At 37.5% G+C, this 24,462-nt stretch overlaps 1 protein-coding gene across 9 annotated transcripts in view; it reads left to right on the top strand.

Moving 5' to 3' along the window:
* Positions 1–8,520, top strand: part of SSBP2 (single stranded DNA binding protein 2) — a 298,141-nt gene extending 289,621 nt beyond the window's left edge. For 6 of the 9 annotated variants that reach the window (XM_073802267.1, XM_073802264.1, XM_073802263.1 and 3 more), the window contains 3 exons: positions 228–326; positions 2,545–2,658; positions 7,920–8,520. In XM_073802267.1, the coding sequence (XP_073658368.1) occupies positions 228–326; positions 2,545–2,658; positions 7,920–7,949 (243 nt within the window). In that variant the 3' untranslated portion in view covers positions 7,950–8,520. The remainder of the gene's footprint in view (positions 1–227; positions 327–2,544; positions 2,659–7,919) is intronic. The other 3 variants (XM_033852980.2, XM_033852979.2, XM_033852981.2) reach the window with 2 other exon arrangements.
* The last annotated feature ends 15,942 nt before the right edge of the window (positions 8,521–24,462 follow it).

The raw sequence follows: 24,462 nt of genomic DNA, 5'->3' as shown, positions 1-24,462 counted from the left end.
ACAGTGAATTATTTTGGGTTTTCTGTTTTTTAATTTTCATTTGGGAAAGGATTAGTACTTGTCAAGGTGCAAAGAATGAACAGAATCCATGGTAGAAGTCTGAGATTGGAATTATAAGTCTGCTTTGTCCTTAGAGATGATGGTATAGATTCCATGTTTGAAACAGTACCATGTAAAAGGGAAATTAAAATCTTCAAAATGCTTTGTTTTCTAAATCTTGTTTACAGAATTCTCCCAATAATATGAGCCTGAGTAATCAGCCGGGCACTCCTAGGGATGATGGCGAAATGGGGGGAAATTTCTTAAATCCTTTTCAGAGTGAGAGTGTAAGTATTCCCTTGACTACGTTACTATATCCAGATTTTATTTCTGAAGCTCTTCTTTAGAATAAATGCATAAAGCCATTATTACGACTGTTTATCTAGAGTTCAATAGGTTGATCTTTTAAAAGTTAGAAAACTAAGTGGAATTTCTTTGAAAGTATTAAAAAATAAACTTTCTACTCCGATTCTATGTACATAGTTACAAAGACAAAAACTTTAATACTAATTTTACGTTAGAAAACATCCACCATAAAAGAACGTACTAGAAACAGGTTGCATATGTGATCGTTTTTATAAATTTTTCACATTACTAAAATGTCTTTGATCACTGCAAAACCAGGTTTATTCTCAGTGCTGTCCTGAAAGCTCTGAAAATTGTCTCTAAGATGTCTTTACATTATGCACTAGACTTTCCTGTCTTGTATGTTAACGAGTTATTTACATTTAACCTGAACTGGATATCCACGTCGTTTTCTGTGTGACTATAGTGTTAAGCAAAGGCAATATCATTTCATGTCTCCACAGAAGTAGATAGGAGCAAATGGAGAAGCGATAAAATTTATTCCTTCATTTAACAGTCACTGAGCACTGTCTACAGGCCAAAGCAATGTGCTAGGCACTGGAAAGACCAAAAGGACAACATGGTATCTTTTCTCAAGGACTTATTGCATTATACAATAATTTATTAACTAATATTTCACATAAGAAGCATGTATAGGATTTTTAAAAATACAATTTCCCAGAACCCTCCCTGGACCCAGCAAATCAGAATTTCCAGGAGTGGGGCCAGGCATCCTCCCATGTGAAAAAGCTTCGTCAGTGATGCTGATGCACATTCTCTGCTAAGAACTCCTGAACTGGAATAAAGGAGTTCAGAACCCAAACTAGTTTCATGTTCATAGAATCAGTGCCTCCAATACATGTACCGCCATCATTAAAGTAATGGAGGATCTACCAAACTATAAACAGAATCAGAAGAGAAAATTACCTTCATTTTGCCCAGACCTTTACCAGAGTTGATGCCATCAGAATTTGAAGCGGTGGCTAATAACATACCTACTTTTGCACAGAATGGCTGCTTCCCAAAATGGAACCCAAGATGGAGTGTTCTGTGGTTTCCTTTATTTCTTGGTGTTGACCTAGCACCTCGGCATGGGACAAGACTTCCCTTGTTTTTAGACTTTAATTTCTGTTAAAACTAGAAATAATATTATGATCTTTAGTTTATCTGTTTTATTTGCAGGATATTTATGATTAGTGAGAACCAAGAAGGTATACATAAAAACTCATATTTAAAGAAATCAAAAGATTAGCCTGTCGATGAGGAAATAGAAAAATGTGAGGAACTATATAGTTTTTCATAATGCTTAGGATTATGGGATTTCTTAGAGCCCGTTTCTTTCACTAGTTTGCTTCAAGACTATGGACAAATTAGTTAATTTTAATTAATTAATGTTCACTTTATCTAACTAGAGACATTAATTTCATTTTATGCTAATTCTTCCAGTAATGGTATAATTCAGTGAGGTATATGATAATTAATTCAGTTCAATTCAACATGTATTGAGCCTGCACTATGCAAAGCACTAGGTTAAGGACAAAATATTCTGAAACAAACATAATACATCCCTAACCTCAAAGAATGCAATCTGATGGGAAGAACATGTTTACACAACTAATTAAACCATATGTCAGATTAATAAGTGCTACAATAGATATAAACCAGGTGTTTTAAGAGCACCAAGGAAAGTATTAATTTTGTATTGGAAAAGAAAACTTCTTTAAAAAGGTTCCACGTGACTTTAGCTTTAGGGGCAGCGACGACAGGAACTCTCCTCCTTCCTTCCCAGATTTGTTGTGGGCGACTGCCGCCTTGTTTGCCAGAGAGGGGAGCTGCTTCAGAGTTGGCATCAGAAAGCTCTTCACGGGGATCAGAGAATCAGATAGAACAGGACTTAAAAAACTACTTTGTGCAGAATAAACACCAGCCTCATCCTTTAACCCCAAGTGGATTATGCACATGCTGGATAGCAGATCCCTCTGGGAATATGTGCGTAGCATATAGAGCCACTGGAGTAGGGCTTCCCCCACCCCGACTCCTGACCCAGCCTCGCTACCCTTAAAGCCAAGAAGCAGGTAAAACGCCAGACTGCTGTGCAGAGTTAGCAGAAAACAGAAGCTCCCTCCTGTCTCCCCCCTCCCTCTCTCCTGTCCCCACTAGCAAAGTCCCCAAAAGAGAAATACTTGGATGATGGTTGAGAACCTGCACCACCGCCTGGAGGGTAGTGCAGCCTTGGAAGCGGGTCCACACTGGCTGCGCTGTTCTGTCTGCCAGGTGAGGGGTCTACATGCTATGAGTGACACCCTGGTTATCTGTGGCTTCCTCTATCACATCCACACATTTTTGTTTGCACCTTTTTAAAAGATCAAGAAAAGAGAACAGAGAGGAAGAAGACAAAAGAGATTCATTGCTGACAAATGTAGTAAGGCCTTGAAGTAAATAGACTAGGTATCTCCGCTAAGTTAGCTTTACTATCATCAAGGAAAACCAGGAGGTCCAAGAGGGAGGGGATATATGTATACATATAGCTGATTCACTTCACTGTACAGCAGAAACTAACACAACACTGTAAAGCAATTATACTCCAATTAAAAATAAATAATTTTTAAAAAGAAAACATTTCCAGTAACTAAACATGCAAACTGAATTCTAGTGGTTTTTAATGCACATAAGTCTGAAAAGCACAGATTTTTGAGCAGTCTGCCTTTTGAGGGTTTGTCGGTCTTTATCTTGAAGTTTAACCACATAAGAGGCCTGGGCAGACAGCAAATATCTATTGACTGATTATCATGTACAGACACTATCCCAGTCACCTTACACATACTACTTAATGTAATCAATATAGAAACAGAAATGTCCAATCCAAAGGCAGAAACCTTGCAGTGCCAACACACTTTACACAAGAAAATAGGAATCAAAAAATGTTTCAACATTCAGACTCTTTTGGGGGGGGATCCAAAAAAAGCCTTTATTTCAAGAAACAAAGATGCCCCCTAGTGTTCAAACTCTATAAAATGTTTGGCTTTAAAAACATAATACAAAAAGGCTTAATTCAAGGAATAGTGCTTCGTGCCTCTCAAGTAAAGTAAGCAGTTAGTCTTATTTCTTGAATTAATTTAGCAGAATATTTGCACCATACTGAGCAAACATGCTATTAAAATCATGGTGTCAAATAGAAATTAGAAACAAGGTGGTAGATCATTTCCTATTACCCTTACTGCCTTTTTTCATTTTCTTCTCTTGTAAAGAAATCACATATGCCCCAATTTTTTTTTTTACATAGTCACATACACACTAGATTTATTTCACTTTAGTTCAGCTCAGGTACCTGTAGTATTATCTCTCATTAAGAAAAAATATTATATAGATGCTTAGAAATAGAAATGTAAGATCTGAAGTGTTCTTGAAGTGTATGAAGAGAAATGTAAGATCTGAAGTGTTCTTGAAGTGTGTGAACAGAAATGTATGCACATTGTTCGAAGATTTAATGGATATTTCTGATGGAGTCCATGGTACATGAACTGGGTATAATAAATTCTCTAGCTCATGTTTTACATGCATAACCAAACACTGATGCAGTCAACAGCACTGTAAGGCCATTTTATCATTTGATCGAGGAGAACCAGACTCAGAATAGTTTTGAATGCTGTGATATCAGGGCAACCTGATATCACAGCATTCTGACACAAACACTAGAATATGTCATGGCATATTGATGCAGCAGTACAACAGAAACATTGCAGTGTGGTCTCAGGACAATACACCATGAATATTTTATGTCTCTAAATACGATACCCCATTTAACACTTGCTCTTCTACTTCTAGAAAACTGTAAGCCACTTCTGCTTGAATAGTAATCAATAGCAAAATTCCTTTTTGCTGGCACATTCTGTGAGTTTCCCTAGAAAGTTTGCAATTTCCCTCAATCTTACTTAGTTGAAGGAGTTTCAATAAAGGCAGCAGCAGACGAGCAGTTTACAGCCTTAGCAGTGCAAACAGCCCATCGCTTATAAAGACAGTCACACACAAATACAATCTGTTTTACTGTACCAAATACACTTAGGGCATCATTTTACAGTTACTTGTACTATTCAAAATTTAAATTTCATTAGATGCTTGCTAATTTTTGAGCTGTATTGCTTGGAGATGGTGCTTCCATCCTTTCTGACTGAATCTGGCCCTGACTTTCATGTTGTACCCTATTTTCCACTCAGTTTCCTCCCTGAATAAGCCTAACTCTCTTAACTTCCCAATGAATCTGTAACAAATTCTCATTTTACTGTAAGATTTGCTTAAGATATTTGAAATAACACAGGTTAAAAATCCTAACAATTGCCAATGTTAAGAAATGGGAGCAACCAATAACCATGCTTGGTAGCAGAGAATGTGCATATATACTTGTCTCTATATACGCATACTTTTAATGGTGTATAATTAGAATGAAGGCTATAATATATTCTTAACTATATTCCCTAATGTTACATTGCATTTGAATGAACTGGAATAATCCTTGTGAAAAAAGGATTCAGGGATTTTTAAAATTTGATTATTCAGGATGTGCATTAAATGAGACGGTCTCTAGAATTAATTACGACTTATCCAGAAAATTTTTTTCCAACATATCCTTTGAAGTCCTTTTTAAAAAAGGAGACTTTAAAAAAGCTTTAAAGTCTTTCACTGTTTTTAGATTGGCACAATATACCCATTAAAAGCTTTGTCTTTAAAATAATGATTGATGGGCTTCCCTGGTGGTGCAGTGGTTGAGAGTCTGCCTGCCGATGCAGGGGACGCGGGTTCGTGCCCTGGTCCGGGAAGATCCCACATGCCGCGGAGCGGCTGGGCCCGTGAGCCATGGCCACTGAGCCTGCGCGTCCGGAGCCTGTGCTCCACAACGGGAGAGGCCACAACAGTGAGAGGCCCGCATACCGCCAAAAAAAAAAAAAAATAGAAAAAATAATGATTGATGATCTAGCTGCGCTATTTAAAATTAAATACAGTTAAATTTTCAGTTCCTAAGTTACACTAGCTACGTTTTAAGAGCTCAGCAGCCATGTGTGGGCGCTGTACTGAACAGCACAGAATAGAACATATCCATCATCACAGAAGGTTCTACTGGGCAGTACTGATTGGCTCACCACCGATCCTTACTATAAATAAGCAGTAGCCATAGAAAGCATAGATTAAATTTCCTATGCCCATTTTGCCATATTCGTATGTTTTCTACTTTTAATAAAACCTTAGTATCCATTTATCTCCTTGTTTAGTCTTGCCCCTGAAAGTCAAATGCCAAAATATGATTATTTTGTCAAAGGTTGTGGATAGGTCATGGCAGTGTGCTGTCATTATTTGTAGTGGAGATTTGCATGGTATCTCCTGATGAGATGGGGGTAGATCCCCTCCCAGCTCAGGGACGGGGTGGGCTCCACTTCACTGATCCTTCTCAATGATTGTTTGGGGGTTTTGGGTTTTGTTTAGCTTTGCTTTTTCATTGCCACTATCAAGCATAAAGAGGGAGTTTTTCTATCAAACTGAATCCCCTTTCGCTTCTCTGGCGGTCTCCCCTTTATATCACCCTACTCACTGTAATCCAATGTGGAAGGTCAGTAACATATGTAAATTAGCTTTCCTATACTGAGGAAATTTGAGTCTATTAAGGGATTAACAAGTAGATTTTTCCTTGATTTGACCTGTGTTTAAAGGATTAACAATCCTCCCCCTAAGGTCCAGTGACCCGTTTTCAGGCTTAGTCATCTGCTTTTACTCAGGATCAATGTGGGCTTTTTGGTTTGAGCACTAGATCAAACTCTAATGACCTCCAGTCCAGACTTCTGCCAGCTGAGCCACTGTCACCCTGCGCTCTTCCCTGGGAAATCCTGCTTTCACCATATTAACAAATCCATCCCTATCTAGTACACACCTTATACTTTGTTTCTGGTTCCTGCACGACCTCCGCTCATTTGGAATTCACTTCTTTCTGTTCTGTCTGTTCCTTTTTTAGAAGGTTCATGCTCCCCTTCCCAGGACCATCACTGTTCCTGGTTAAGCCCCTGCAGCCTGGGACCAAACCCTCTCACTTTATCTGCCTCTTTCCATGAGGCGCAATCATTATTAGCGCATTAAAAGGAATTCCCTTTTGCCCTGGTCCTCACAGGTTCTCATAAAGTATTTAAAATATTCACGAGGTCATATTAAATATGGAAACCGTTACCACTTGGAAATAGACGCTCTTCTTTCCCGTCACAGGGGATCTATAATGTGCTGTCCAAGATGGTGGCCACCAGCTACGTGGAGATATTTAAATAAGTTAAAGTTAAATAACATTAAAATTTTAATTCCTGGGCTTCCCTGGTGGCGCAGTGGTTGAGAGTCCGCCTGCCGATGCAGGGGACACGGATTCGTGCCCCGGTCCAGGAAGATCCCACATGCCGCGGAGCGGCTGGGCCCGTGAGCCACGGCCGCTGAGCCTGCGCGTCTGGAGCCTGTGCTCCGCAACGGGAGAGGCCACAACAGTGAGAGGCCAGCGTACCAAAAAAAAAAAAAATTTTAGTTCCTCGGTGGCACTGGCCACACTTCGTGGGCTCAAGTTGCCACATGTGGCTAGTGGCTTTCATACTGGACACCACAGGTTGTGGAACGTGTCCATCGTTGAAGTAAGTTCTGTTGGGCAGAGCTGCTCTAGAACTTTTCTGTCACAGTCTATTCCTCAAAAATATGAGGGTAGATTGGCATCATTATCAAAATAATTGCTGTTTGTCATTTGTTAAGACCACTTTTCCAAATTTCTGAAAGTCTCGCCTTTTACCAATGGTCAGCCTCAAACTGACAAGTAACATGTAACAAGAATGCCCCTACTCCCACCCAGAAATGCTTGTGGATTGAGCTAGGAGTCACAGCTTCAAGGAAGAAGTTTATATGCTAAAGTATAAATCAGACTCTTAAGTATTTTCTAAATGCTTTAATAAGGATTTCTTATGGCCAGCTGGGAGTTATACTATTACTCCAGCATTTACTGAGCACTTTCCGTGTATTCAATAAATACATAGTTTTAAGGGTTTTATAGTCAGTCCTCCCAAAACCCGTTTAAGATCGATACTATCATTAAGCTGATTTTACAGGTGAGGAAACAAGCACAGAGAGGTTAGTAACCTCCCAAGTTTACACAGCTAACAAAGACTATCCTATCCCTCACACGTATTTGATTATTATGAATCAACCTTGGACTAGATTTACCCAAATTGTTCCAAGGGCCTATGAAACATGAATCTGGCTAGGAGAAAGCTGAGGGACTAGATATTATCAAACCCCTAAGCTCAGAGAGAGAATGAGACTGCTTGCTTTCCACAGGAAATATTTAACAGTTCAGGACAGTCAATTCTGTATAATTTTACTCTTTTTATGCTTTCTTATTTTTATGCTGTATTTAAAGCTTGTGCATAAAAGACATTAAAATTCACAGTTACTATTGTTTACCAAGGAAAATGTTAGTGGCCTGTAGAAGAATTGTTGTTAAAATATGGATTCTTCTCTCCTTCTAGTACTCCCCTAGCATGACAATGAGTGTGTGATCCATTACCAAGTCTCCTCATGGAAACCACAGTGAGTCAGCCCTTCACAGAACTACTACGGAAGAAAATTATTCATCACAGTGTACAGTTAAACAAAGGAATCTCAGTCACACCAAACCAACCTTTTTATTTCCTGCTCTCTCCCCTATTTTGTGAAGAAAGCGGGTCCAAACGTGATTCGAACAACTGTACAGAGCGGCATATTAGAATTGCCCTCAACGGAACTGCAAATGATTATCTGTGTATGTATATGTGTGGGAAAGAGAATGTATTGTATGTGTGTATGTTATATGGACACATGCACATACATACATTGACCCACAGGACATTGTAAAATACTATCACATGACATCTTAAGTAGAAATAAGTAGGGACTTTTATTCCATCCTTTTTTTCACGTTTACATTTTAATTATTAAAAGTTGCTCCTGCCCCTCCCTGATCTATTTTGTGCTGTGTATATCACTGCTTTATATAAGTTATTTTTTAAGGTGAACTCAGATGTTATGGTTTTGTAAATGTCTGCAATCATGGATAGGAATAAAATCGCTTATTTGAGAGCTTTCATTAAATTGCGTGTGATGCAAGTTATCCTGTGAATCACAAAGTATACTGTCTCAGAAAAGAAGTGTGTCTTCATCTTTATGTCAAATCAAACAACTTCTCAGTAACCTTCAGTGAGTATTTTTGTACTTTTTATGTAGGGAAAGTGTTACTTCAAATCAACAAAAGCTTAACTGGGGCCTAACACAGTATATTTCTGCAATAACTGCTCTAGATGGAATTCTTGATTTGTCTTAGATGATACAGAAAATCATTAATTAGCCATGATTGCTTAGACCATAGCAATAAAGTGACAGGGGTCATCATATTTTTAGCAACATATTTCCTCTTTAATATGATAAAGCCCAGAAGTGGTAACACAGCTATTTGCTTGAATATGTCACTTGTCACCAGGAATGCTAGAGCTAAATTTTTAATAACATACTAACGTGAAATGTACCTCATTTTTATTCAGACTTGTGAATATCTCCACATAGACACTGCAAAGGAGATAGATTCAAATGATTGAGACTTTCAGCACAAGGGGGAGGGAGTTTTTAATCACACACCAGGGGCTCTGGAGTGCTGCTTCTCTACCCAGGTATCTTAGTAGCAGCAAAACTGACTGTCCCTTCTTGCGGCCAGCAGAGCACCTGCTCTGTTCCCAGGATATAGGACTTATAGTAGAGCGAAATTATTGATATAACTATATTTCATCTAGCCATTGACTTCAGTAGGCTACATCTGCTTCATATAACTGTTCATAAAACATTAGAAAAATTTAAACAAAACACTTCCCTTATGAAAGCACATTGCTCTATGGCCCTTTCCAGATCTTTTGGGTTTTCTGTGTTGAGTCAGGCATACAAACATCAAAGTCATAATAGCAAAGTCTGAAGACTGATTTTACATTCTAAAGCTAAGTTGGTGATCCTTTCTTTGAAAATTGTGATAAAAATAACCATTGATCAACAACTATATATCCAGACTCCAGAGACTTTGAAAAGCATTGTTTAATCTCAGGTAAGGGGCATCCATATTTCTTTAGGCGTATGGTATCTAAAGTGAAAATTTGGCAATATATTTACTAGTTCCTCATCCCAGATGACTTACTTCTCTCAAATCCATAAGGATTTATTCCTTCTGAAAATAAAGATTTTTGCCTGTGCATGACAGGGATGTCAGGCAGAACTGTTAAGAGGGGAAAAGGAAGCTGAATTAAAATTTATGTTCCAGATTTAAACTAATCAAACTAGTTGCCATTAATCACACAGTGTGCCAGAGGCTAGGACTGCACACTGGAGAACAACTTCAAGCTTTCAAGCCACAGAGAGGCTTTCATGAAAAATTCAAACGACAAGGTCTTTAACTCAAGCCAAGGTAACCTGAAGATGACACCTTGTACAGACACACGAATTTACCAAGAATAATTTTAACTTTCACTTTTTATGACAGCTGTGTGAACACTGAGAGTCTTGTGATTATTAAGCTTAATCTTATAATGCTAGAATTTTGAAACCTTTTGTTGACTCTTTTCTCTATTGTTACTGATCTTGAATTTCTTTCATTTGCCTTCTAAGAAGGTATTGTTTCTTATAGTCAAAGAATCCTGAGCATGATTTTACTTGCTCTTATTTTGGAAGTAATATTGGAATATGAAGGCAATAGGGTCCCATTATTTCTAGCCTATTTGGTCAAAATAGTAAAATTGACGTTTTCCAAGGTATAGCAATCAATTCAGCGTATTTCTCTTTCTCTTGGAACCCAGATTAAAAATAGCTAGTTTTTTAAATTCCTGAAATCATTTAAAATTTGAAGAAGTTGTATTCAAGAAAACCAGAAAATAAAGATATTTAATTCCAATATCAAATAATTTTCTCATGCACCGAATGGAGGATAGTATATCTATATATTAATTTTGTTTAGGTTTTGAATCATTTAAACCTTATCCTTTTCTCTTTTCACCCATGTTTTCCATGCATTTGTGTTGGTCTTTATATATACTACCTGTTCCTGAGTTACTTTTAACATTTCACCTCACAGTAACATTAGCAATTCTTGCCTACATTGAACATATAAAATATACATGTGAAATATAAAAATAAATAGGTGAAAACATTAACTCTTATTACTCTGCTTTGCGTTCTGCCTAACTCACTACAGTTGAAAATATATGTCAGAGTCTTTCTAAGGTACATATGTCCTTAACTAGCTACCTTTCTTATAGCAAAGCTGCACACAGGAACAGAGGCTGTGAGGTGCCACTGATCTGGTAACAACCCACACATTTGATGGGTGAATGTTCGTTCTCCTTTCCCAGTGTTCCAGTTTGGACTCAGTTGCTGATGAACAGGAATTACATGGCTAAGAATCTGAGGTTAAGATTTCTCTATTGCCAGGAAATTAACAAATCTGCTCCCTGAGCCATGGAAAGTGCCCAAAACAACCCTTTCCCTCCAGGAATAAAATAAAGTGCCATTTCTATATTTATGATTCTCTAAGCTATCTGAACTCTGTTGCATTTCATAGGATCATTCAGTTAACACTCTTCTTGTAGTTTAAAAGAGCAAATGAAAATATATGAGTTCAGTTTGGACATGAGGAAGCCCTATGTCTGTCCATACCTTTTCTCTATCATTTCATCCTGAGAATGTGCAGCCAAGCATTTAGAACTGTGCGCTTGGCAAAGAGTTTTCCACAGTCCTTAATCCCATGAAGTCTTGATTGGGCTTTTTCTCCACGTCTCCTTCCCAATCCCTGCACCCTCCAGTAGAAATAAGATACAAACTGAACATTTTTACTTTCTTAGCCCTTACAGTTTTCTTCTTCATATAGTATATAGTTTTCCTAGGGGACGTAATCACAATTTCCACTTTCTGACTGCCACTGTTAATTGGGTCAGTGAACCATACCTTGAGAAATACTGGAAAAGTGAACCACTATTAATACACTTCCATTTGGCATATTAAACTTGCGTGTGTGTGTGTATGTGTGTGTTGGGGGTGGCAGTGTGAAGTTTGCTCACAAAACACTTCCATTATGACTTATATTATTGCACAACTGGTAACTATTAATTCCTTCCTTTGTATGTTATTTCAATGGTAAAATAGCTGATTAAGGTGATTTCGGATGGAAAGAGTAATACAAAACATAAGCAGATGGACTCACCTGCTTTCACATCCTCTGCTAGCTTGTCCACATTAGGCTTTCTTGAGAAGGCACTGCACCTAAAGGTAAGAGCATAAATGACCATCTAATCCTTGGTCACTTCACTGCCACGAATTGTGCAATAATTACAGTCTTTTGATGTAGACATTTGTTTAGAAGAAACTGAGTTGATGTTATTTCACCAAAAATGTCAACTTTACCCATGAACTGTAATTCGCATTGAAAGGAGTGACCTACAGATGAAAACACCTGAGACCTCTTTAATTACTTTCCTGAACTATATTCTAAAGAGAAATGATCAGTTGAGTAGGTCTCCTAAGGAGGATTTCCTCTAAGTTTCCCATGTTAACTTAGTACAAATGGTCTTCCTGAGTAGAAGAAAAATAATTTCTGTAAGTATTGATAGTTTAATGTGAATATTTTTGCTGACTACATCCTTAAATACGTAGACAAATATATAGATACTGTAAAATTTAAAGTGGGACTAAGTGTTTTCATGTATAGTTTGTCTTTTCCCCCTTTGCGGATTTACTGTCCTCAGGATAAATTGGACTCACTTTGATTATCCCAGTTATTGAAATGTAATGATATGTCCCTAGAAATATTTAGCATTTCCATTTTTTAAGTGAGATGTGCAATTAACGTGACAAAGGCAAGTGTTAATATTCCTATTAAAAAAGTATTTATTCCCAGAATTTTTTCCCAGTTAACATTAAAACTTTATCCCACTTTTCTCTTTTGTACCAAATGACCTCAGTACATTGCCCAGAAAATGAAATTTGGATTCTTCAGTGTTCTCAGAACACAAGACAACATGTTATTAGCTAAATTACCATCGTGTCCTGACAGAATTGCTCAGGAAAACGCAATTAATCATCTACTTATTAGAAAACAACAACTCAAATAACCTTTCCAGTTTACGTAATTTGAAAATAAACCTAATTTTAGCCACACCTTAGAAATGTTTTTAATATAAACAGATTAAACTGTGTATGTGGCTTTCTATTAGATTATATTTCAAAATATTTACTTTCCATGCATTACAACAGTTAAAAACTTAACAGAAACTATATGTTAGAATGAATAAAGGACATGGTGTTGTTTCAAACATGAATGGACAAGTCTTTATAACGAGGGTTCTTTATAGCCATCAGCTTATTGTACTGTTTAATTTATCTAATTGTGATTTTAAGAATTTAAGATGTTTTCTTCCTACATGTGTTAAAATGTTACTTATAATATCTTCCTGGAAAAACAATTATTTGTCAGGCTTTTATGAATGCACAATTAATGTATAACTGTAATTGGAGTCTGGGATGCCTCTTCATAACCTCCTGTCCTTCATTCTACTATGGCCACCAGCTACCCAATACATTTTGTAAATTCAGCGTCTGCCTGTGTGTGTGTGTATGCACACATGCATGCACATACGTGCATTATTACATTTTCAATTGGATTTATCACTCCCCATTTTTGTACAGATATTTGAGCTAGTCACGCAGTGTAAAAGGTTGCCATAAAGATGTACGTAAATATCCCTTAATTTCGCACATTTTCACATTTAATTCTAAAAATACAGATTTTCATCTACAGTTTCTACCATTTCTAGCCTCTAGCTTTATTACTTATTGAAAAAGTAAAGGAAATTGTTCATATGAAGCTAGCATAAATGCTGTCTGAATGATAAAATTGTAATTAATGTGGACATCTGTGTCTACAATTGAATTAGGCATTATGCTTTATGTAAAAACCAGGTGTCTCTAATATCAAAGAATTTCTTTATATGCATTTAAATAGGTTATGATGAGTGGCTAGCTCTCTGCGGTCAGATAACTAAACTTTGAATACCAAAAATATAACTAATATTATTAGCAAATCTGTTAATGGGTAAAAAGTTCAGTATTTTATTCCAAGTAGGATTGCACATAATGTGGAAATCTGAGGCAGTTATACAGGTGATTCGTGTAAAACTATGCTTCTCCTCAAGTACATTCATCTTTCTGATGAATTATACAGATGGTCGCCTCAGCTCACCATGAGCATTTGCCCAAATACAAATTCTGAAGTAGGTTCTGCACACTACTGCATAGATATTTAAGAATATAGGAAGAGGGAGGTCTATAACTGAGATTAAGAATTCATCCTAGGGCTTCCCTGGTGGCACAGTGGTTGAGAGTCCGCCTGCCGATGCAGGGGACACGGGTTCATGCCCCGGTCCGGGAAGATCCCACATGCCACAGAGCGGCTGGACCCGTGAGCCATGGCCGCTGAGCCTGCGCGTCCGGAACCTGTGCCCCGCAACGGGAGAGGCCACAACAGTGAGAGGCCCGCATTCCGCAAAAAAAAAAAAAAAAAAAAAGAATTCATCCTAGATAAAATGGAAGCATATAAATTATTTTTTCAATAAATTCTTAAATGCTGTTTCTGTAGTATTCAAGAGAATTTAAGTGTTTTATTTTTAGCATTATGGTTTTGACCCACATGGTGTCTTCTAGCTCACTGCTGCCACATATTTGTACAGTCTTTAGAAAGGGTAATGCTGTAAATCCCACTGGGCAGACACCTTATTGAGCTGAAGGTTACCTCAAGTAACTTATGAGGCAGTTTTAGCAAGGTGTCTGGATTTCTGGGAGATGGAAAGTAGGTAGCAAGGCAACTGGAGAGTCCCTGAATTGAAACAGGTAGAGTCCTATAACTAAGAACTTCTCTGGAAGTTGTTACTTAAGCTGTTTTTAATGGTGCAAAAGTGGCTATTAGTGGTAGTAACATCCTGTAGATTCAGGACAAGAGTAACATACATTAAAAAAAAAGTCAGTAGAATTAGTTTAATGCCTCCTCGGCTCCTTTTGGTAAGTGAGATAACAGTAAAAGTACAAAATGAAGGGTAAGGGGCTGGAGACTGCACACCCAGGCCCACACAGTGAGACTCACCAAGTGTTTGTTCCCATAGCTCAGTGTATCTCTAAAGGTAAAACAAACCCTTTATATCTAGAGAGGCATAAAAATTAAATAAAAGAAATTCCAGAAGTTTTATTCCCTACAAAATTGTCTGATGACGAATATGGTATTGCCGTTTAGAAAGCTCTAGAGCCAATAGACATTATACATATAAATGTTTATCTGTCTTAGTTTGCAAAGTTTCCCTTGAAGTCTGAAGGGCCCTGCTTGGCTACAGGTGCATTTCTCAGTGTACAATGATATCAAATTTTCCTCACGTGACTGTATCTTTGCATCTTATAGCACATAATTCTTGACGATAATAGGAAACTCCTGATATCTACTCAGGTCACATGAAAAACTTTGCTTTTAAATGTGCTCACAATATAATCTCCGTTATCACACATAATATAAAACATAAAATTAGAATACATTGTATAAAAGAATTCAGTGTTTATTATTTTTGTAAATATTGTTTCAGAGAAAGAAATAGTTTAAGAGTTGAAAAGTCAAAAGTATTCTCTTGACAGTCTTAATGGTGCTCACTGTCTTGTCATGAAGTTAATCATTATTCGCTTATGACTGAAGGGATAGTACACATATTTAATGGTCTCAAAATTGTTTTAACAGAACACATGTATAAATAATTGAAAGTAGTAATTAATTTTAATTTTGAGAACTCAGCATGCTATTACAACAAGCGGTTACTAGCCAAATTTCATATATTTACTTCATCTTTGAGAAGTACTTACCTAGGCACAATTTTTAATTCGATTGAAAAAGCTCCAGAGAGCTGAACTTATACCCAGAGAAAAAGAGAATACAATGAACACTTTCAAACATATAAGCAATATATGAAAGTGTTTTATGAAAATAGATCACTAGCAATTGCAAGAGATCATCTCACCATAAAAGTTTTCAAACTAATACACAATTCAAAATTGAAATGCTCAGTATAAGAGTTACTAATAAGAAATTTACTGAATCCAATAACCAAATCAAAACCAACATAGGAGCCATATCTAATTTGTACCAAAAGTGCATTAGTAAGACCACTACCAGTATTTCTAAGATAATTATCTCCACAAAAATCAGAACATAACCAAATTCTCAATATTGAGACAGAGTTTAAAATTCAATCCCTTTAGCAAAAATTCCTTTTGAAATAGGCAACACAATCCTCTCAGGCCCTTCTCAAAAAATAGTAATCTTGCTGAAAGATTTCTGGTTGTAAAACTACATGGTCCAGTGAAGCTCAGTTTAGAATGTAAAGCATTCAAGGTCCAAATCTCAGTAGAACATATATGCTGCGAGTATCTCTAAGATGAGCCTTTTAAGTCATCTCCAAGGGGAGGTGGTCTGGGGTGAGTAGAAGTCTGGCAAGCTCTCTCTGGTTACTTCACTTCCCAGATGACTCAAAACCTTGTTTAATAAGGTATTTACTACTGTATTTAAGTTATAGAAAGCTTTTGTATAGTGTTTCTGTGTAAGAGAGTTACTGAACTGTGTATCTGCAAAAATAAGTAAGCAGTATCAACATCCTTTCCTTCAAGCAACCAGAAATATTATGTTGTTTTGCTCTGGCAGGCAGCACTTCAGGAAACACGAAATGTAGATTGGAAAAGTATCTGTTCCAGATAACTTTGACCTTCATTTGAAATCTGTTAAATAAAATATCTTTCTGGTTCACTTGGCAGTATTATTTCTCATCAAGTTTGCCATGACACGAGCTCTTGCATTGGGCCTCAAAAATTGGGGTCCACACTTGTGCATTAAAGAGGCACTGAGGGGCTTCCCTGGTGGCACAGTGGTTAAGAATCCGCCTGCCAATGCAGGGGACACGGGTTTGAGCCCTGGTCCAGGAAGATCCCACATGCTGCGGAGCAGCTAAGCCCGTGTGCCACGACTACTGAGCCTGCGCTCTAGAGCCCATGAGCCACAACTGCTGAGCCTGCATGCTACAACTACTGAAGCCCATGCACTAGAGCCCATGCTCCACAACAAGAGAAGCCACAACAATGAGAAGCCCACACACCACAACAAAGACCCAACACAGCCAAAAATAAAAACAAATAAATAAAATTTTTTTAAAAAGGCACTGGAAATGTAAAAGCTTATCCAGCTGAAGAGGAGTTTTGGAGCAGACAAATAATTAAATCACATACCTTTTCCATTTGAGTTGCACAAATAGATGTTCTTACTCCTAGTAAGTAGGAAATTGGCATTTACCAAGGTTAGTGATTAATCACTAAACTGCCACATAAACTTCAGAAGTAAATGTGTACAGTTAGTCCCTAACCTATTGTGGATTTATTCCCACTAAAGACAAAAATTTATGCTATAGGCTCTACATTATGGATCGCTTTGTGGTGGATCTTGATTCTGCTTGCCAAAAATAAGCTACATCATTCCAACTGTTTTCAGATATAAATGCCAGCAATTGAAACACTTCAAATCTATTTTTGACATAAAAACTTATACACAAAAGATGGGATTCAAACAAAAGAATTGTGAAAAATAGGTAATTTGGGACTTGGAGAGAGAGAGTATATATGTGCTAACAGTGATTTATTAACATTTCAACTTTCAAACTCTTTAGAATAAATGCTTATTTCGCAAATTGAATTTATATTTTACCATTTGATTAAAAGTTGAAAATCAACATAAATATTCAGAATGTGCTTAGAGTTCAAGACATTTCTTGGTTACTTGGCTATGAATTTTTATTTTCAGTGATTATGTTAAAAGAATATATTGAAAAATTTGACTTAATTATAAGAAATCAGAGATCTAAGAGTTTGAGATCAAGATGGCGGAGTAGGAGGATGTGAAGCTCACCTCGCCTGATGAACACATCAAAAATACATCTACATGTGGAACAACTGTCACTGAAAACTGGAAACTGGCAGAAGGACTCCTGTACAACCAAGGCTCTAAGAAAGATACACAGGTAATCAGGTGGGAAGGGAAGAAAAGCAATAGGATTGGAACCTGTGCCACTGGGAGGGGACTCAGAGGAAAAGGAGAACACACGGGGGGACACCCACCCTGGGGAGTGAATGGTTGGAACCACAGATTGGGCACCCCAGCCCTGGGGTCCTACTTGGAGGAGAAAAGACCCCTTGGCTGGTTAGAGGACTGCTAGGAGTAACAGAAGGGCTGGGGGAGCCTGGATATCCTTGTAAGGAGCACATGTTCACTGCCTTGTCCCTAAGCAGGACAGAGAGAGGTCTGCTCTAATGGCTGCTGGGATTCCTGCAGTCACTTTGCCACACATTCCAGCCTGAGCCAAGCCAACACTCTGGCCCCACTCACGTCACACCACAGTGCAGCACAGGATCTGGAGCAGCCATGACCAGGGGAAAGACGTGACCGTGGGACACAGAGGCAGCCCGGTCCTGGGGTGGAGCCTGGGTTGGATGGCAGCGCCCACTGTTAGTGATTACACACGCAGCGCATCAGAAGCTGCCGAGTCTCTGACAGTAGCCACTCCACCACATTTCACCCTCCAATACACACCAAGAGTCTGCATGGGGCCTGCCTGCCCTGTGGAGCAATTCTACACAGGGCAGGGGCAGCAGAGGCTGGGGGCAGTGATTGGCTGTGAGGGACAAAGGGGACTTACACCTGAGGCTGTGTCTAAACAGAGCAAAGGAAACAATTGTGGGTGCCTGCAAAGGCAGCACATCGGACACAGCTTAGATCTCTGTCAGCAGAGGACATGTTCTGAGAGCCTGCACAGGCCCCACTTGCTTCAGCACGCCCCCACTCTGGGGCAAGGGTCGCAATGAGGGGAAAGGGAAAAAACATACACTTAAAGGGAACAGAGCCAGCTCAGACCCAGCTCTCAGGCTTCTGACAGCCCTCAGGGCCTCAGGGTAGTGACAGCCACTGAGCAAAGGGGAAGTCCCACACCCAGAACCAGCTCTAGCGACTCCATCTCCAGCCCCACCACCTACCAAGGTGATAGCTGCCAGCACACCCTGAAGAAAGATGTGACTTACATCCATGTCAAGTCCAGCTCACCCACCAAAGGCACTGGGCACACTCAGTCTGCACAGGGATGCTCCCACATAAGAACACCCCTTCAAGACCACAATAGGTAACTGTTTCACATAAACTCATAGAGGCAGAGAAAGTTAAGCAAAAAGGCAGAGGAACTACTCTCCATTGAAAAAGAGCAAGAGAAACCCCCTGAAAAAATAATGAAATAGAAATAAACCATTTATCAGATAAAGAACACAAAACATGAGTAATAAAAATATTAACTGAATTAGGGAAAAGAATTGATGTACACAGTGAACATTTTAACAAGGGACTAGAAAATAAACACCTGATCATAAATGAAGAATTCAATAGCTGAAATCAAAAACACACAGAAGGAATGAATAGCAGACTGACACAGAAGAATGCATAAGTGATCTGGAAAATAGAATAACGGATATCACCCAATTATTAGAGTATCTAAAGAAAAACAAAAAGTCTTAAATGAAAACAATGTAAGAGATGTCTGGTATAACATTAAGTATACCAACATTCACATTATAAGGATCCCAGAGGAGAAGAGAGTGAAAAGGGGATCAAAAATGTATTTGAGGAAATTACGACTAAAAACTTCCCAAACATCAAGAAGGAAATAGATATCCATGTACAGGAATCACACAGGGTCCCAAAAAAGATGAACCCAAACAGACCCACATCAAGACATATCAGAATCAAAATGACAAAAAGATAGAGAATTCTAAAGGCAGCAAGAGAAAAACAAAGAGTCATATACAAGGGAATCCCCATAAGGCTATCAATCAGCCTTATGATTTCTCTGCAGAAACTCTGCAGGCCAGAAGGGAGTGGCACGATAAATTCAAAGCTCTGAAAAGGAAAAATATGCAGCCTAGGATACTATACCCAGCAAGATTATCATTTACAATAGAATGAGAGATGAAGAACTTCTCAGATAAGCAAAGACTAAAAGAGTTCATCAATACTAAACCTACCCTAAAGAAATGTTAAAAGGGGCTTCTCTAAGTGGAAAACAGGTAAGTATCTATGGCAAAAGGAAAATCCCACTAGGACAGGCAAATATATTGTAAAGACTGAGGATCAACCACTTAAGCCAGTCTGAAGATTAAAAGACAAAAACTATAAAATCAACTACAACTATAATAAACAGTTAAGAGATAAACATGAGGATATAAAATACGACATAAAAAATGCAAAAAGTGGGGTAGGGGAATAAAAATTTAGATATTTTAGAATGTGTTTGAACTTAAATGACTACAAGTTTGAAACAAGTAGATATACCTATAGGACAACGTATGTGAACTCCATAGTAACCACAAATCAAAAACCTACACAGATTCATAAAAACTAAAAAGAAAGGAACACAAGCATACTACTGAAGAAAATCAAACCACAAGGGAAAAAGCAAAAAGAAGAAATGAAAAAGCAAAAAGAAGAAATGAACAGAGTGGAACTAAAAAAGAGAAAAGAAAGAAAAATGGAAAACAAGTAATAAAATGGCAGTAAGTACATAAATGCTCCAAACAAAAGACACAGGATGGCTGATTGGATTAAAAAAAATGACCCTTCTATATGCTGCCTACAAGAGACTCACTTCAGAGCTAAAGACACACACAGACAAAGTGAGAGGATGGGAAAAGATTTTATACAAACAGAAACAAGAAAGCAGGGGTAACAATACTCATACCAGACAAATTAGACTTTAAAACAAAGGCTATAACAAAAGACAAAGAGGGACATTATATAATGATAAAGGGATCAATACAAAAAGAGGATAGTACACTCATCAACCTATATGCACCCAATACTGGAGCACCTAAATATAGAAAGCAAATATTAACAGACATAAAGGGAGAAATTGACAATAACACCATAATAGTAGGAGACTTTAACAGCCCATTTACATCAGTGGACAGATCAACCAGATTGAAAATCAAAAAGGAAACAGTGGTTTTAAATGACACCTTAGAGAAGTTGGATTTAATATCTACAGGATATTCCATCCCAAAACAGAAGAATACACATTCTTTTCAAGGACATGGAATGTTCTCCACAATAGGTCACATGCTAGCCCACAAAATAGTCTTAACAAATTTAAGAGGATAGAAGTTATTTCAAGCATTTTTCCAACCACACAGCATGAAACTAGAAGTACAGAAAGAAAAATGGGAAAAGAACAAGCACTTGGAGACTAAACAACATGCTACTAAAAATCAAATAGGTCAGTGAAGAAATCAAACAGGAAATCAGAAAATACCTCAAGATAAATGAAAATGGAAACACAATACTCCAAAATCTACAGGATGCAGCAAAAGCAGTTCTGAGGGAAGTTTACAGTGATACCAACCTTCCTCAAGAAACAGTAAGGATCTCAAATAGACAACCTAAACTACCACCTATAGGAATTTAAAAAAGAACAAACACAGCCCAAAGTCTGCAGAAGGAAGGGAATAATAAATGTCAGAGAGGAAATAATTAAAATAGAGATTTAAAAGATAGAAAAGATCAATGAAAGCAAGAACAGTTGGGGTTTTTTTGTTTTTGAAAAGATTAAAAAAATGATAGGGCTTCCCTGGTGGCGCAGTGGTTGAGAGACGGCCTGCCGATGCAGGGGACTGAGGTTCGTGCCCCAGTCCAGGAAGATCCCACATGCCGCGGAGCGGCTGGGCCCGTGAGCCATGGCCGCTGGGCCTGAGTGTCCGGAGCCTGTGCTCCGCAACGGGAGAGGCCACAACAGTGAGAGGCTCGCGTACCTCAAAAATAAAAAAAGATAAAACTTTAGCCAGGCTCACCAAGAAGAGAAGAAAGAGGACCCAATTAAAACAAAATGAAAACTGAAAGAGAACAGATAACAACAGATACCATTCAGATATAAAAAAATCATAATACTGTGAACAGTTATATGCCAATAAATTGGACAACCTAGAAGAAATGGACAAGTTTCTAACAACATGCACTTGCCAAGACTGAATCAAGAAGAAACAGACAACTTGAACAGACCAGTCACTAGTAGTGAAAACAAAAATAGTAATTAAAAAAAAACTACCAACAAACCAAGTCCAGGACCAGATGGCTTCACAGGCAAATTCTACAAACATTTACAGAAGAGTTAACACCTATCCTTCTCAAACTATTCCAAAAAATTGCAGAGGAAGGAATGCTTCCAAACTCATTCCATGAGGCCAACATTACCCTGATACCAAAACCAAACAAAGATATCACACAAAAAAGAAAATTACAGGCCAATATCACTGATAAACATAGATTTTAAAATCTTCCATAAAATATTAGCAAACACAAATCCCACACTACCTCAAAAGAATCATACACTATGATCAAGTGGGATTTATCCCAGGGATGCAAGGATTTTTCAACATCCATAAAATCAATCAAAGTGATACACCACATTAACAAATTGAATAAAAACCATATGATCATCTCAATAGGTGCAGAAAAAGCTTTTGACAAAATTCAACATCCCTTATGATAAAAACTCTCCAGAAAGAGGGCATAGAGGGAACATACCTCAATATAATAAAGGCCATATATAACAAACCCACAGCTAACATCATACTCAATGGTGAAAAGCTTAAAGCATTTCTTCAGAGATCAAGAACAAGACAAGGATGTCCACTCTCGCCACTTTTATTCAATGCAGTTTTGGAAGTCGAAGCCACAGCAGTCAGGAGAAAGAGAAACAAAAGGAATCCAATAAATTGGAAAGGAAGAAATAAAACTGTCATTGTTTGCAGATGACATGATACTACACATACAAAATCCTAAAGACACCACCATTAAACAGAGCTCAACGAATTTGGTTAACATGCAGAATACAAATTTAATATACAGAAATCTGTTGCATTTCTATACACTGACAGTGAAATGTCAGAAAGAGAAATTAAGAACACAACCCCATTTACAATCCCATCCGAAAGAATAAAATACCCAGGAATAAACCTACCTAAGGAGGTAATAGACCTGTACTCAGAAATCTATGACACTGATGAAAGTAACTGAAGACAAAAAACAAACAGATGGAAAGATATAACCTGTTCATGGATTAGAAGAAGTAATATTGTTAAAATAACCATACTACCCAAGGCCATCTACAGATTCAGTGCAATCCCTATCAAAATACCAATGGCATTTTTTCACAGAAATAGAACAAATAAGATTTGTATGGAAGACCCCAAATAGTCCAAATGTTCTTGAGAAAGAACAGAGCTAGAGGAATCACACTGACTCTAGACTATACTACAAAGCTACAGTAATCAAAACAGCACTGGCACAAAAACAGATAAATAGATCAATAGAACAAAATGGAAAGTCCAGAATAAACCCACACACTTATGGTCAGTTAACCTACGAAGGAGGTAAGAATATACAATGGAGAAAAGACCATCTCTTCAATAAATGGTGCTGGGAAAACTGGACAGCTATATGTGAAAGAATGAAAGTAGAACGTTTTCTCACAAATAAACTCAAAATGGATTAAAGACCTAAATTTGAGACCTGAAACCATAAACCTACTAGTAGAAAACATTGGCAGAACACTTTGACATAAATTGTAGCAATATTTTTTTCAATCTGTCTCCTAAGGTAAAGGAAACAAAAGCAAAAAGAAACAAATGGGACCTAATTAAACTTAAAAACTTACACACAGCAAAGGAAACCATCAACAAAACTAAAAGTCAACGTACTGATTGGGAGAAATTATTTACAAATGATGTGACTGACAAGGGGTAAATATCCAAAATACATGAACGGCTCATACAACTCAACATCAAAACAAACAACCCAACTTAAAAAATGGGCAGAAGAACTGAACAGACATTTTTCCAAAGAAGACATAGAGATAGCCAACAGGCACATGAAAAGATGGTCAACGTCGCTAATCAGAGGAGTGTAAACAAATCAAAAGCACCATGAGATATCACCTCACACCTGTCAGAATACTTACCTTCAAAAAATCTACAAATAACAAATGTTGACGAGGATGTGGAGAAAAGGAAACTCTCATACATTGTTGGTGGGAATGTAGATAGTGCAGTCACTATGAGAAACTGTATGGAGGTTTCTCAAAAAACTAAATATATAATAGAACTGCCATATGATCTAACAGTTCTACTCCTGGGTACATATCCAGAAAAAGATGAAAACACTAATTTGAAAAGATACATGCACCCCAGTGTTCATAGCAGCACCACTTCCAATAGCCATGATATGGAAGCAACCCAAGTGCCCATGAAGAGACAAATGGATAATAAAGATGTAGAATATATATATACATATATACAATATTATATTACTTAGACATAAAAATGAAATTCTGCTATTTGTAGCAACATAGATGGACCTAGAAAATATTATGCTTAGTGAAATAAGTCAGAGAAAGACAAATATTATATGATATCACTTATATGTGGAATCTAAAAAATAATACTGATAAATATATATAGCAAAACAGAAACAGTCTCACAGATATAGAAAATAAACTACTGGTTACCAGTGGCGCGGGGGAAGGGGAAAGGAGCATGTTAGGGGTATATGATTAACAGATACAAACTAGTATGTATAAAATAGATAAGCAACAAGGTTATATTGTACAGCCCAGGGAATTATAGCCATTATCCTATAATAACTTTTAATGGAGTATAATCTGTAAAAATACTGAATCACTATGCAGTACTTCTGAAACTAATATTGTAAATCAAGTATATTTCAGTAACAAGAAAAAATAAATCAGACATCTTAAAGAACTGGTTTTTGAAGATGTTTGTATATAGAACTGTTTCAACTGGAAAACATAATCTGAACATTTCTGGAATGCAAACAGAATTATAAGA

The sequence above is a fragment of the Tursiops truncatus genome, chromosome 3, assembly GCF_011762595.2.
Source record: "Tursiops truncatus isolate mTurTru1 chromosome 3, mTurTru1.mat.Y, whole genome shotgun sequence".
Classification (NCBI taxonomy): Eukaryota; Metazoa; Chordata; class Mammalia; order Artiodactyla; family Delphinidae; genus Tursiops; species Tursiops truncatus.
Note: the sequence above shows the minus strand (reverse complement) of the source record. Positions and strands in the feature narration are given on the sequence as shown.